The sequence below is a fragment of the Barbus barbus genome, assembly GCF_936440315.1.
Source record: "Barbus barbus genome assembly, chromosome: 29".
Taxonomy (NCBI): Eukaryota; Metazoa; Chordata; class Actinopteri; order Cypriniformes; family Cyprinidae; genus Barbus; species Barbus barbus.
In genome coordinates, this window is record NC_136757.1 from 8,283,598 (window position 1) to 8,298,642 (window position 15,045).

Consider the following 15,045-nt stretch of genomic DNA (forward strand, 5'->3'; position numbering starts at 1 on the left):
AACTCGGTATGGTTGCATATGTTTGTCTAAGTTACCTAGTCCAAAGTGTTGTTGTACAATATGAGTACAGTGCGTTCTGTATGTTTCAGGTTTAATTTTACGCTCTAAATTTATTCTTTTGTAGTTTTTATTTTTCTTAAACGACACATGAATATAAATACTCAGTGGATGTATATTAGAAGTCCTGTCACTTTAGCCAGTTTAATTTTATATAAAGCAGAGTAGTATTTTATAAACTTGAATAAGAGCAAAGCATGATGGAAAACGAATGTTTATATACAAAGGCAAATCACCCTTTCCTGGGTTATTTACTAGTTTGGCTGGTTTGTATTAGTTTAGATAAGCAGGTTAATCCGTCTATATATCCGAGTGAATTCAGTGCAGTTCAGTGCTGTTGTAAACTCCATGGCAAGCATACCCAGCGTTTTGTTTTCCACACTGACCTGCTGAAAGCAATGTTAACACTAAGAAAGAGTGAATTACGATGTTGCTTAATAGTATGTCGGCTGATTTCAGTGTCAAACTGTTAAGAGAAGACAGTGGAAAGCACGTGTATTTCCTTCTTTTTTAGGATATTTCAAGCTGTTGTGTGCAGTTACTTCTCAAAAGTGTGTTTCTATCTTGCTGACTTGCTCAAAACTCCTTATGAACAATCAAACTCACAAATCGAGCAATCATCCATAACCCTGACCATGATATAAGCCTGGTTTGGCACCTTTTTTGTGTATATGTGCGCACAATTAGTTGCTTAGTGATTGTGATTTTGTTCTTAAAGGAGAGGGTGGTGTGTATGTGAGATGACTATTAAAGTGTGTGTGTATATATATATATATATAGATATATATATATATATATATATAACAAAAATATATGATTGTAACAGTATGATTGTTACCGGGGCATAATATGCATACCTCAGGCTTCAGACAAATCTCTTCTGGGCAGACGTTTTATAGAGGACAGCCATGATCCCATGTCGTAGCACAAAATGGTGTGGTGTCTCTTGCAGTAATCTACCTTGCTTGGGAATGTACTGTATGTATATGTATGTACACTAATGCAGCACTGCAAAATATTGACTTCTACAGTATATATTTCTATAGCCCATGTTTGTAAAAACCGTAGTCTTACACGCTGAAATGCAACCGAACCTTCGATGGAGGATGTTTTTAACAATCTTAATGGTTTGATGTCGAAGCAAATCAGACGATTTTGTGGCCTTTGGTATTTTCTGTGCTTTCGTGAATGGTTTTTGCAATGTCACAATATGTCAAAAACGATTCACTCTGCTATGGCACAATGTAAGAATATTAGTTTGGACCAAAAGGAACATTTGTGGGTTTGAAGTTGGTTTGGAGGTTGAGGTCTTTTAAATGGGAGATCTTGCCGTCCTTAAATGTTAGAATCTCTGTTTTGATTTTCCCAGTGTGTTTTAGAAGAAAGCATTCCACGATACTTCATCTATCTGGCCCACATAGATGAAATTTATTTCTGGAGAAAATGCAATTGAGTTGCCCTGAATCAAATTACAGCAAGTCCAAAATATCCTGCACTTCATTTAAAGATGCATTGTAATTGTCTGTTATGATTTTATTATATCTGAACCTTGATTGTAGAATCCCTATTTTATAATGAAAATATATTTCAGAATATATGCGGTGGTACAGTGATGTATCGTATGAAAAGTAATAAATAAATGCAACTTAAAAAGCAACGTTAAAGTGTTACATTGTAATTCCTTGTGTGTATGTTTTTGTTGAATTCTAGGTTTGTAATAGTGTGGATCGGCCATCAGGGGTCAGTCTACTGTAATGTCTGATGCGATCTGACTAGCATATGCTTTCCTGCACTGAATGTGTTTTCTTATCTGTTAATTAATAACAACTGTGGTTTCCATCAGGAATTGCTTTTCTCTTCATTGCTTTATAAAGCGCTGACCATTTTTTCAAATGTCTGGACACAGGAATTTGTGCTGAATTATATATAGTGTGAATGAACATTGGATAGAGCACGTCATCCGCCAAGAAGACCTGCATAACATCTGTGCTGCAGAACTCCACAGAAAGCTCATCAAAGAAAAGAGTGACAAAGTCCATCCCCTGTTGTCCTCTTGCATCAAAATCTACTAACATATTTGTTTAGAACTGGTCTGTTTTCGCTTGTAAATGGCATTTGATCTGTACAATATAATAGATAGAAGACTCATATTTTATCTGGAAGCAACAGTTTGAAATGAAAAACAGCTTAATGATGGATTTCAGCTTTTTATGTCACAGGATATTTATTGATGGACTGGGGTGGTGTGGATTATTGTGATGTTTTTGTCAGCTGTTTGGACTGTCATTCTGACGGCACCCATTCACTGCAGAGGATCCATTGGTGAGCAAGTGATGTAATGCTACATTTCTCCAAATCTGTTCTACTGAAGAAACAAACTCACTTACATTTTAGATGGTCTGAGGGTGAGTACATTTTCAGCAAATTTTAATTGTTGGGTGAAGTAATTTCTTAATGCATTTTACATGAACATGAATTAACATTGAATTATAGTATATTTTAAGAAATGCCCATTAATGTTGATCTTTCATTATATCGAATTTATTAATGCTAACAACTTAACCTTTTAAATGCCTTGAGTATTTTGGAACGTATTAAATAGATGTTTAAAATACATGTTTTTGAAGTGCTTTTCTCCTTCATCCATAAATGAATACATTTGAATTTATTAGGACTGTTTTGGCACTGTTTTGATGAAATCTGATTGTTTTTTCCTGCATATAATGAACTGCACACAGATCTGAGGAGCTTGGCCTGAACTTCCTTGGCTGAAAGATCAGAACATCAAATGTAAACCTGCTGTTTTGGCATCCTTACAGTGGCTCTGACACTGTACCTCTGTCCCCGAGTCAGGGTAACAAATCCAGACTGCTCTCTCAGGACTCAATTTAGAGACGGGCCAGTGATTCTTCCAGGAATTTCTGAATCAAGGACGACAGACATCTGGCCTGCTTTGTTGAGAGCCAAAGAAAAAGGCTGGATTGCATCCTAAGAGGTAAGGACAAAAGCAAATTCATGGCAAGATTTAATAAATAGCTGTTTTAAATTTATCCTCAACAGTACTGAAAGCATTGCAAATTCTTGCTGTTTTGGCTTGTAGTTCTCTTTACTGATCCGAATCTGACTAGGCTGCAGAGACGCTGTCTGCTGGAAATGCTTATCCCAGATGACATGCTGTCTGGATGAAGAACACAAATGATGGCCAAAGCGTTTGTCCTTGTAGACTCATGCTCAGAACAGAGAACAACATAGTTATATTTGTCTTCATTCTAGTGCTTAGAAGGAACACTTTCACTTTTCTGTAATAAAAGGTTTACAGCAAAAGTTTTAAAAGCATAATCCACCATTTTAACAGGCAATCAAAGGGAAAATTAAAAGGGATAAAGTCAGTAGTTTATATTGGGAGTCTGCACCACATCGACATGTAAACAATGAAAAGAGCCTCAGTGCTGTTCTCAATTAATGGAGAAGACTTTGGAGTAAACCAAAAACATTTGTAGTGTCTTTACCAAATCATATCAAGAAGAAAAACACATCTTAATGTTGTTCTTAAACGGTTTGTTATTCTCACAAATATTAACAGAATAATATACAGTTTGCACACACATACTAAATGCTAAACATATTCTACTGTTTGCCAAATAAAATTGAACTGAATTAAATAGTTAAAAATTAATTATTTTGCAGAATATCCCTGCTGCTATTCTTCATATAACAAATGTGATTGGGAGTGGAAAAAGCCATTTCACAATACATGATACCAGATTTGACATTTTCACATTAGGGTTGCACAATTAAAAAAATTTGGAAAATTGTGGGGGGGTTTTAAATATAAAAATTAAAACCACAATTAGGAATAGTATTATAATATTTGATTGTAAAATTAAAATAATAATTTAATCATTCCATTTTAATAGTATGATTTCCAAAACTTGAATTATATATTACTTGAGTTTTGATACTTTTATGGTGCTTTTTTACCTGTTCCCATTTACTTTTGTTAAATGCAAAAGAGCTGCCAGGACATTCTGCTAAAAATCTTCTTTTGTGCTCCACTGAAGAATCAAAGTTATACTGGTTTGCAACCACAAGAAGATGAGTAAATGACAGCATTGTAATTTTTGGGTCATTTTCTATGATAGTTCTATTATATTATTAAGTTGTTTATCTCAATATTGAGTGTCCAAGGTTATAATACTTTTTTTTTTTGTCTTGTAAAAACCCATCTGTGTGTAATCAAACTGTTCTTTGTGCCAGATATCTTCTGCATTGTACTTTCAATATTGCAGAGCTGGAAAAAAAAAACAGGTCAGTGCCCACTGTTTTAAGCTTGATGGCTACGTGTTTCACATGTCAGCATATTGGCCACAGTTCCCCTCACCCCTTCTTCACGGCTTTAAACACTTTGTCAAGCTTGGACAGACCCTGTTTGCCCTTCATCACAGGCTCTGTGGTTTGTGCACAGGCTCTTTGTCAACATTTTAGTGCTGTTAGTCAGAGAAGCACAGTGGAGTTTCTGTGATTAAGATGATGAAAGCTTTGTTCATACTCATGGTTAGCTGTATTCTCTTTACACTCTGCACTAACTCAATCAGTTTCCCTCCCCATGTCACAGATTTAAAAAAAAAAATCTTCATCTTTTTCTACATCTTATTGTATGGCATGTCTTGTACATATTTAACAAAAGCATTGTGCTAGTTGAATACTGTGTGGATTGTGTGTGATGAGGCATTTTCTCAACCTGCTCCCCATCTGAATCTTGGGAGCCTTTTGGCTGATATCCCGCTCCTCCGTCTCGCTGTTTCATAACTTTTTTTTCTCTCTCTGCATCTCACTCTGCTCTCTCAGCTGTATGTTCTAGTTCTTTCCCTCCCCCTCTTTCCTTTATGCACAATTTTCCTCAGTACTTTTATACCAGATTCTCCTTACACCCCCCTTTAAGCCCTTTTTTCGTCTCTCTCTCTCTCTCTCCTCCCTCTGCTCTCTGTCTTAATGATCCTCGCTAGGGTCTGCAGACGTAGTTCGTCCCAGGTCATACTATGGTCAGTCCATTCAGCGTCTGAGCAGAGATGTGCTTCATGTGCGTTTTCATCCAGCACAATTCAAAGGCAGATGTGTACACACAAGCACAGATATACAGCTCTCCTGTGAGTAGAGACAGTTTGTGGTCTGGATTGCTCACAAAATACACAAGTGGTGCATGTTCTTTGTCTGTCTGCCAGTCTATGTGTCTGTCTGTCTGTCTCTTGGTCTATGTGTTTGTCTATCTACAGTATCTGTCAGTCTGTCTGCCTATAGTATCTGTATGTCTATCTGACTTGTGTCTGTCTGTCTGTTTACAGTATCTTTCTATCTGTCTGTCTGTCTACAGTATCCGTCTGTTTTTCTATAGTATCCATCTGTCTGTCTGTCTGTCCATCTATAGTGTCGGCCTGTCTGTTTACTACAGTATCTGTCTGTCTGTCTTGTCTATCTATAGTATCTTTCTGTCCGTATGTCTGGCCATAGTATCTGTATGTCTAATTGTCTTCAGTGGCTGTCTGTCTATAGTGTCTTTCTGTCTGTATCTCTGTCTCTCTACAGTATCTGTCTGTCTGTCTATCTGTAGTGTCGGTCTGTCTGTCTACTACAGTATCTGTCTGTTGATAGTATCTTTCTGTCTGTCTGTCTGTCTGTCTGTCTGTCTGTCTATCTGTAGTGTTTATCTTCTGTCTATCTATAGTATCTTTCTGTCTGTCCATAGTATCTGTATGTCTATTTGTCTTCAGTGTCTGTCTGTCTACACAGGTACATCTCAAAAAATTAGAATATCGTGAAAAAGGTCAATATTTTTGTCACTCATTTCAGAAAGCGAAACCCATATATTATATAGATTCATTACACACAGAGTAAAAAATTTCAATCCTTTTATTTTTTTTTACATTTTGATGATTATGGCTTACAGATAATGAAAACCCAAAATTCAGTGTCTCAGAAAATTTGAATATTACATAAGATCAATAAAAAAGGATATTTTAAACAGAAATGTCAGGCTTCTGAAAAGTATGTTTGTTTCTATTCAGTCCTGGAGGGCCGGTGTCCTGCAGAGTTTAGCTCCAACCCTAATCAAACACACCTGAAGAAGCTAATCAATGTCTTCAAGGTCACTAGAAAGCTACAGGCAGGTGTGTTTGATTAGGGTTGGAGCTAAACTCTGCAGGACACCGGCCCTCCAGGACCGAAGTTGCCCATCCCTGTATAGTGTCTATCTGTCGGTCTATAGTATCTTTCTGTCTGTCTATCTGTTGATAGTTTTCAGTCACTTGACCGTCTCGAAGACTTGGAGGGCAAAACGTCCATAGAACTGCTGCACAAGCGTGTCAATTTTTCATCCGTTCCACAAATATTTAGATCACCTCTCAAAGGAATAAAACAAAGGTATTTCTGAACAAAATGCAAGTTTTGTCCATTTGCAATCCATATTAAGCACCCACGGCAATATTTCAATCATAAACAGTGTGACAAAACATTGTAAAAACACTTAAAGTGCCTTAATATATTTAAAACGGTAATATTAAAAGATAAAATTCAGTAATCACCACATTAATGATGCATAGTTTACACAGGCAAGCAGATGAGGCCGGGAATATGAACGCAGTCCACTGAACGGTTCAGTGTTTTCCTTCTAATGGTTTTCTATGGGAAGCCATTTAATGTGAAACTTTGCACATTGGGTTTATATTTATGTTAAGCCAGGGAAACCTGGCTTAAACCAAATGAATATTTTGGTCTAAATGAGTCTACTCCACCAAGCTACTGTTATAAACATGAGCCCCGTCAGACTAGTCGTGGCGGCGGTGTGGCAACAATATATAGTGATATTCTCAATGTTACTCAGAAAACAGGATACAGGAGGTTTAACGCATTCAGAATACTTCTGCTTAATGTTACACTGTTAGATATGCAAAAGAAATCTCCCATCTCTTGCTTTGGCTACTGTGTATAGACCGCCAGGGCCATATACAGATTTCCTAAAAGAATTTGCAGATTTCCTCTCAGATCTATTGGTTAGTGTTGATAAAGTGCTAATTGTCGGAGATTTTAACATTCATGAGATAATACAAATGATGCATTAGGACTTGCGTTTACTGACCTAATAAACTCTTTTGGAGTCAAGCAAAACGTCACCGGGTCCACTCATCGTTTTAATCATACGCTAGATTTAATTATATCGCATGGAATTGATCTTACCGATATAGATATCGTACCTCAAAGTGATGATGTTACTGATCATTTCCTTGTATCGGGCATGCTGCGTATTACTGATATTAATTATAGTTCTGCCCGAATTATCGTCCGGGCAGAACTATTGTTCCAGCCACCAAAAACAGATTCACAAATAACCTCCCTGATTTATCTCAACTGCTTTGTGTACCCATAAATACACACGAACTAGACTAAATGACTAGCAACATGGGCACTATCTTCTCTAATACATTAGAAGCTGTTGCCCCCCTCAAATTGAAAAAGGTTAGAGAAAAACGTACTGCGCCATGGTACAACATTTATACCCATTCTCTCAAGAAGGAAACTCGTATTCTTGAGCGCAAATGGAGAAAAACTAAATTAGAAGTTTTTACAATTGCGTGGAAAAACAGTATGTCCAGCTATAGACAGGCTCTAAAAGCTGCCAGGGTAGAGCATATCCGCAAACTCATAGATAATAACCAAAACAATCCAAGGTTCTTATTTAGCACAGTGGCTAGATTAACAAATAAACAGACACCGCCCGATCTAAATATTCCCTCACAGTTTAATAGTAATGACTTTATGAATTTCTTTACTGATAAAATAGATAACATCAGAAATACAATATCAAATGTATATTCTACTGCGTCTAGTATTTCAGCTTCATTCATCGCACCCAAAGAAAAACTGCAGTGCTTTACAACTATAGGACAGGAAGAGCTAAATAAACTTATCAGTGTAAATAAACCAACAACGTGTTTATTATCAGTGCATCTAAACCAACAACATGTTTTATGTTTATCACTAAACTACTGAAAGAGTTGTTACCTGTAGCAGAAGAACCGCTTCTCAATATTATTAACTCATCGTTATCTTTAGGTCACATCCCAAAACCATTCAAGCTGGCGGTTATTAAGCCTCTTATTAAGAAACCACAACTATATTCTAATGAACTGGCAAATTACAGACCCATTTCAAATCTTCTGTTTATGTCTAAAATTTTAGAAAGTTGTGTCTGCTCAATTGTGCTCCTTCTTTCAAAAAAATGATCTCAATGAAGAATTTCAGTCAGGTTTCAGGCCTCACCATATAGACCATGCCATACTCGTAGATCGATTACAAAACTATACTGGTATTCAAGGGCAGGCTTTAAGATGGTTTAGATCCTACCTGTCCGATCGCTACCACTTTGTTCATTTAAATGGGGAGTCATCTCAATTATCACCAGTAAAGTATGTGGTACCACAAGGATCTGTCCTAGGTCCTCTGCTATTTTCAATATACATGTTGCCCCTTGGTAATATTATTAGGGAAATACGGGATTAGTTTTCATTGTTATGCTGATGATACTCAATTATATATCTCAACAAGACCAGATGAAACTTCTCAACTATCTAAGCTAATAGATTGTGTAAAAAATTTAAAAGATTGGATGACCAATAATTTCCTCCTATTAAATTCAGATAAGACAGAGATATTACTTATTGGACCAAAAAACAGTACACAGAATCTCTTGGATTACAACTTGCAACTAGACGGATGCACTGTTACGTCCTCTAAAGTAAAAAATCTGGGTGTTATATTAGACAGCAACTTGTCCTTTGAAAATCATATTTCCCATGTTACAAAAACAGCATTCTTCCATCTTAGAAACATTGCCAAGCTTCGAAACATGTTACCTGTTTCTGATGCAGAAAAGCTAGTTCATGCATTCATGACCTCTAGACTGGACTATTGTAATGCACTGCTAGGTGTTGTCCTGCATCTTCAATAAACAAGCTACAGATAGTCCAAAATGCAGCGGCTAGAGTTCTTACCAGGTCAAGAAAATATGATCATATTACCCCAATTTTACAGTCTCTGCACTATACCTATTAAGTTTCGTATCATTTACAAAATATTATTACTTGCCTATAAGGCCCTAAATGGTTTAGCTCCTGCGTACCTACCTTGTCTTTTACCACGCTACAATCCAACCCGCTCCCTATGGTCGCAAAACTCTGGACTTTTGGTAGTACCTAGGATAGCAAAGTCTACTAAAGGAGGTAGAGCTTTTTCACATTTGGCTCAATGGGCTATTGAGCCCAATGTGCTTTTTCACATTGGGCTATTTCCCAAACTCTGGAATAGCCTTCCTGATAACATTCGGGGTTCAGACACACTCTCTCTGTTTAAATCTAGATTAAAGACACATCTCTTTAGCCAAGCATTCACATAATGCATCTTATAATCTTGTACTGGAGTTATATCTGATCAAATGTACATTATTATTATTATTCTTTAGCTTGGGCTGAACAAATAATTTTTGCTTAGATGGAACAGCAGCTACGCTAATTATGTCTCTATTTGTTTCTCTGTTTCTGATTAACATCCCGTGGTAACTAGGAATTACAGAAGCTTCAGTCTGGATCCAACCCTTAAATGATCTGAGATGACCGAACACCTGAGAAAAGATAATGCCAACCCCTCAGAGGATGCCAACTCTCAGACAACATTCAGAATTACCAAATTTTTACATAAGTTAAATATATTAAGGTTCTGCAATATATAAATATATTGTGGAAACTTAATTTCCTGTAGAGCTGCTTTGCAACTATTTGTATCGTAAAAAGCACTATACAAATAAACTTGAACTTGAACTTCTGAATGTATATAAGAAGTCGGTTTTAGAAGTTAAAATTTAAAAGATGAAAAAGGAGAATTAGAAGAAATACCTTATTGCTGGTGTGTGAATAATATATCATCTTGAAATCAATAAGAAGAGTAACTAGTCTGATTACAAGTATTTTAAAGTTTAACTTAATTACAAGTACTTGGAATCTAAATATGTAATCCAGACTACATGTCATCAGTTACTACTCAGCACTTAGTGTCTCTAAGTCAGTCTGTCTGTACAATATCGATACTGCAGCATCTGTCTGTCTGTCTATGGTATCTCTATCTATCTCTCCATCTGTCTGTCTGGTGTTGCTTCTTATGGTGGTGTTTGTTTTTTGGTTTTCTTTATCTTAAAAGCCCTGTTCCCATTCACTTGGTATATTTAGCTATTTTGGAAAAAGATCTGGACATTGTGCTAAACATCTCCTTTTGTGCTCCATTCAAGAAACAAAGTTCAACAGCTTTGCAAAGACATAAAGGTGTGAAAATTATAGATTTCAATTTTTTTGGTGAACTGTCCCTTTAAATAATGATGTCATTTTGAGTGTCTGTCTAGATGATCAATTCTCTCTTTAAGTACTGATGTGTTGTGGACATTTAAAACAAAGAACATAGTGAAAATTTATTTTTTGGGTCAGGATATCAAGTCCAGGTAGAGTGTGTGTGTGTGTTTTGGTTGATGATATATGAGGTGTCTTTTCCATATTGCTCAGATTTCCTTGCCACCATGGGGATATTACATTAGTCTGTGACCAACAGCAATTCCATTCGAGCTAGTGGAAGGAATTTTCTTACAGGAGTCAATCTGTGTGCGATAGTGATATAACAATCTTTCTAAATTTACTTCAGTGAATAGTTTTCTTACAAAATCGTGTTTTACTAAGTATTGTTATAATACTTTGTTGTCCTCTTGGTAGCGGTTTTAATGACATTTTTAAATGCCCTTATCCACGTGACTTTATTTTTAATGTCACTTTTCTTACTTTTACTTTTACTTACTTTTACTTTTTCTTATAATTTAAAGTTTAGTGTAAATTCTTGGGTTTAAAAATTAGACTACAGCATAAATTCTCCACCTTTTCAATAATGGTGGAGCTGGTGACATATTGCTAAAAGAGTTAATTCATCCAAAAAAGAAAATTCAGTCATCATTTACTCATCATGCATCATTTCAAAATTAATTGTTTTTCCTTACTCTATGGAACGCACACATTGTTTTCCACATAATGATGCAATTAAGTCTCAGAAATCTTCTAAAAGTCTTGCCCCTACTTTTCAAATTGCGTTTGTGTATTTATATTCACATTTATCGCAAGGAGTCAGATCACATTACATCTGAGGTCAACTTCATTAAAAAATAAAATCTAGGTTAAATAAATATCTCCTCTAAATGACGAGTAAAAGTTTATAGGTAAAGGATTCATTCCAGCTTGAGCAGTTTTATGACACATTCAGTTTGGTTGGAACAGTTGCTGTAGTGACAACAGCCAAACTGCAAAACCAGGTCAAATCCCTTATAAATATATATTTTTTTAAATCTCTGTCTTCTGATTTGATGCCGACTGTAAGTCTACCTTTGTCATAGATACAAAATAAATCAAAGCTTAAACACTGCTTAACTTCTTCCCAATCCCCAAATCATGATATTACAATAATTATTCTCTGGACACACTTGTATTGATGTCCCAGTTTTTCTGAATCCATTCCCTTTGACTCATTCAGACTTTTTTCTTGTTCTCTCATTCTGTAGTTCCTCTTCATCCTTCCCCTCCCCCAGTCTGCCACCAGACACTCTCGTTCACTCTTTCCTTTCTCTTGGCTATCATTGGACTTCCATCTTAAGCCTAATAATAAAAACAAAGTGCACTGAAACTTGAAACAATATTTGGCCTAATTTTTTTTAACTTTACCCTAATTTTCAGAGTCATGCCACCTACTCAAAACTGTTTTAAAAGCTGCTGTTTTAAAATATGTCTTCTGTCCCTGTTTAGAATGCAAAGACAGCTAAGAGTAATGTGTGTGTGTATATATGTATGTGTGTAATATACGGGTAGTGTAAAGGTATAAACACTGCGAGTCTCTGGCATTTTCAGCATTACTCTAATAGTTTGAGCACCCTAACATACCAATACTGGCTCAGCCATCTGCAAGAGTTTGGAATGGGACTAAACGTGATTATTTTAAGTTATATTTTGCTTTTTATCTTTTTTTTTCTTTTTTTGGATAGGACAGTACATTAGAAACATGAAACAATATGAAAAAGAGAGGTGATCGGGACAGGACTTGAATGCTGGTCACCCAAAGCACGGCTGTGCCATATATCAAAGCATTGCCCTTAAGGCTCTGGCTGTGACAATTCATTCAGTCTAAATGTCTAATTAAGTGAAAGCTTTAAATTATTTAATGTAACACTGAAAGTCCTACACTGAATATAATTATTGCATGCCGTAATTCTGTATAATTCCAGACTCTACCTTTTGCATGCTTGTCTATATTTGGCAGTTGGTTCTTGTCACACCTGTTGGATCTCTTAAATCTTCTTCATTGAATGATTCTGTTTATACAGCTCACTGCATAAATATCTCATCACCTAGTAAAACTCTTAAAATAATCTTTAATGGTTCTTTACGGTACCTTGATTCGACAAAAAGCCCTCTACATATCAACAACCATTTTTCTCCATATATGGTTCTTGAGTTGGCTCTTTGCAAAACAAAAAGTGATAAAGCATCAGCAAACTTAACAATAAAACTGTTCTACTCTTTCTTTCTGTCTTTCTTTCTCTTTCTCCCACCCCCTCTCTTCAAGTCTGTTTTTACACTCCTCTGTGGCTCCTCGTGTGTCTCTCCCACCCTCCCCTTCTCACATATTCTCTCTCCCTCTCCAGCACTCACTCTCACTTCTCTCCTCAGAAATACTGTCCGTGGATCACCTCTGGTTTGCGGCAGTGAATAAGGCACCATGGTGGGACTGAGGGACCAGGCAGCACTGTCAGTTCTCTGTCTGTCCCTGCTGGTTCACGTCTGGACTGTAAATGGACTGACAGAATACAGCAACTCGGAGATCAGCCACACAGCCCCAGAGCAACATGTGGAGGACAGAAGAGCAGGTACAAATGAAAAAAAAGCTGTTGTCTGTCATGTTCTTTTTTGCTCTGGTGTTTAAAAATGTACTTGCACCTGTGCTTGGAGAAGCCACATTTAAGAAGCCAACTTATTGAGGAAGGAAAATGTTGCTGAACGCTAATACAAATGAATATTTAGCTGGTGCGGTGTGACGAATGGAGAAGCTGAAAACTAGTGCTGTGCAAGTTGAAGACAGGCTTTCATCCTTGTGTTTCAAAAGAATGTCATGGCTTCATTATGCTTGCAATTCACATTTCTTCTGGCTCTGTTTTGGAATGTAATGCCAGCTTTTCACAAGCCAATCAATTCCCAGTGGATAAACATTGTCAGGTTGATATTTCATCCCTGAAAGCTTCAATAATATGTCTACTGGGTTTAATTATGTAAAAATTATCATTGGGACCTAAAGTATAAGAAACTACAAAATCAGTCTCAACAGTCCACAAGGGTTAAATGTGATGTCACCTTTAACCAAGTTATAAAAAAATTGGATTTGGAACAAAATCCAGAAACACACTGCATTTATGTTGACAGGTTATATTTTCCACATAGTTTACAGCACATTTTGAGTGGTATTTACCTAAGACAGAGATTCTTGTTGAAGGGTGCCAGAGTTTTTGCAGTTACATGAGCAAAGCTCTTGGTGACAACAGCATACTCCATACTAGCACCTGTGCTTGGAGAAGCCAAGTCTAAGAAGCCAACTCAATGAGGAAGAAAATCGCTGCTGATCGCCAATATAAATTAATATTTAGCTGACATGGTGTGACGAATGGAGAAGCTGAAAAACTAGCGCTGTACACATTGCAGACAGACTTTCATCCTTGGGTTTCAAAAGAATGTCACTGCTTCATTATGCTTGCAACTTGGATTAAGGAGTTAATTTAAGAGTTAATAGCAGCACTGTTGCTGAGGTTTGGAAAGTATGGTTACTGGCAGGCTTTTTGCTATTCAATAACAGCATTTCCATTAAATGCAGGGAAGCAGACTCACTCTGATATACTGGACAGATCAGTAAAATTATAAAAAGTAATGGGAAAAACAGAGGAACTTTCCCAACATTGTTGAATTACCCTGTGGAAGCCAATATGAAAGTATGTGTTTACTATACATGTCTTAGACAGAAATATCTATAGTGTTATTGGTCACTCTCTAAGTAGTGAGCAGCCTTTCACAAGAGTTTCAGAAAGATTGCTGCCTTGGTGGGAGAGTAAGAGCCTTTTGGTTGCTTTTTAGGACTTAAAGTCGATACGAAATCACTATTGGCCTTATTCACTTAATATATGTTCCTGGTCTTATTGTGAAGGATTCATCAAAGCACATTATCCCAAAGAAGAAAAGTGTTTGCAATCTTTAATAATAACTTGCTCTTCTTCTGAGATGACTTTTTGCTGATGTCACTAAGGCCTCACAGGCTATTGGTTGTCATTAGCCAATAGCTAGAATTATTTTAGCAAGCTCACATTCAGTTTGGCTTTGTTTTGGTATGGAATGCCAACCTCTCACAATCCAATCAATTCCAAGTTGATCAAATCAAGTGCCACCCTACTTCTTTTTTCTTGTTGAATTTAGTTTTATTTAAAAATGGCACATTAACTAAGTAAAATGAGTTTTGACCAGAGTTTCATGTTGACCTTAAAGGGATAGTTCACCCAAAAATGAAAAGTCTGTCATTAATTACTCACCCTCATGTCGTTCCAAACCCGTAAGACCTTCATTTATCTTCATTTATTTATCAGAACACAAATGAAGATATTTTTGATTAAATCTGAGAGCTTTCTGACCCTGCATAGACAGCAGCGTAACTACCACGTTTAAGGCCCAGAAAGGTAGTAAGGTCATAAAATTGTAGCAATTTATAATCAAAATCGAATTGTATATAAATAATTACAATTAATTATGATTAATTACAATTATTTATATCGGCTGACAGTAATAACTGTGCAGGAATAAATTGCCATCAACTAATCTGTTCGTC

General features: G+C 36.4%; 1 protein-coding gene across 2 annotated transcripts in view; it reads left to right on the forward strand.

Moving 5' to 3' along the window:
* The first annotated feature begins 2,366 nt into the window (after positions 1-2,366).
* The window catches only part of LOC306849834 (inactive carboxypeptidase-like protein X2), a 38,729-nt gene continuing 26,050 nt past the window's right edge, over positions 2,367-15,045 (forward strand). The window contains exons 1-3 of one of the 2 annotated variants that reach the window (XM_079385174.1): positions 2,367-2,462; positions 2,796-3,052; positions 12,855-13,051. In XM_079385174.1, coding sequence (XP_079241300.1) covers positions 12,904-13,051 — 148 coding nt within the window. In that variant the 5' untranslated portion in view covers positions 2,367-2,462; positions 2,796-3,052; positions 12,855-12,903. Of the gene's footprint in view, positions 2,463-2,795; positions 3,053-12,827; positions 13,052-15,045 lie in introns of those variants that run through there. The other variant, XM_079385175.1, reaches the window with a different exon arrangement.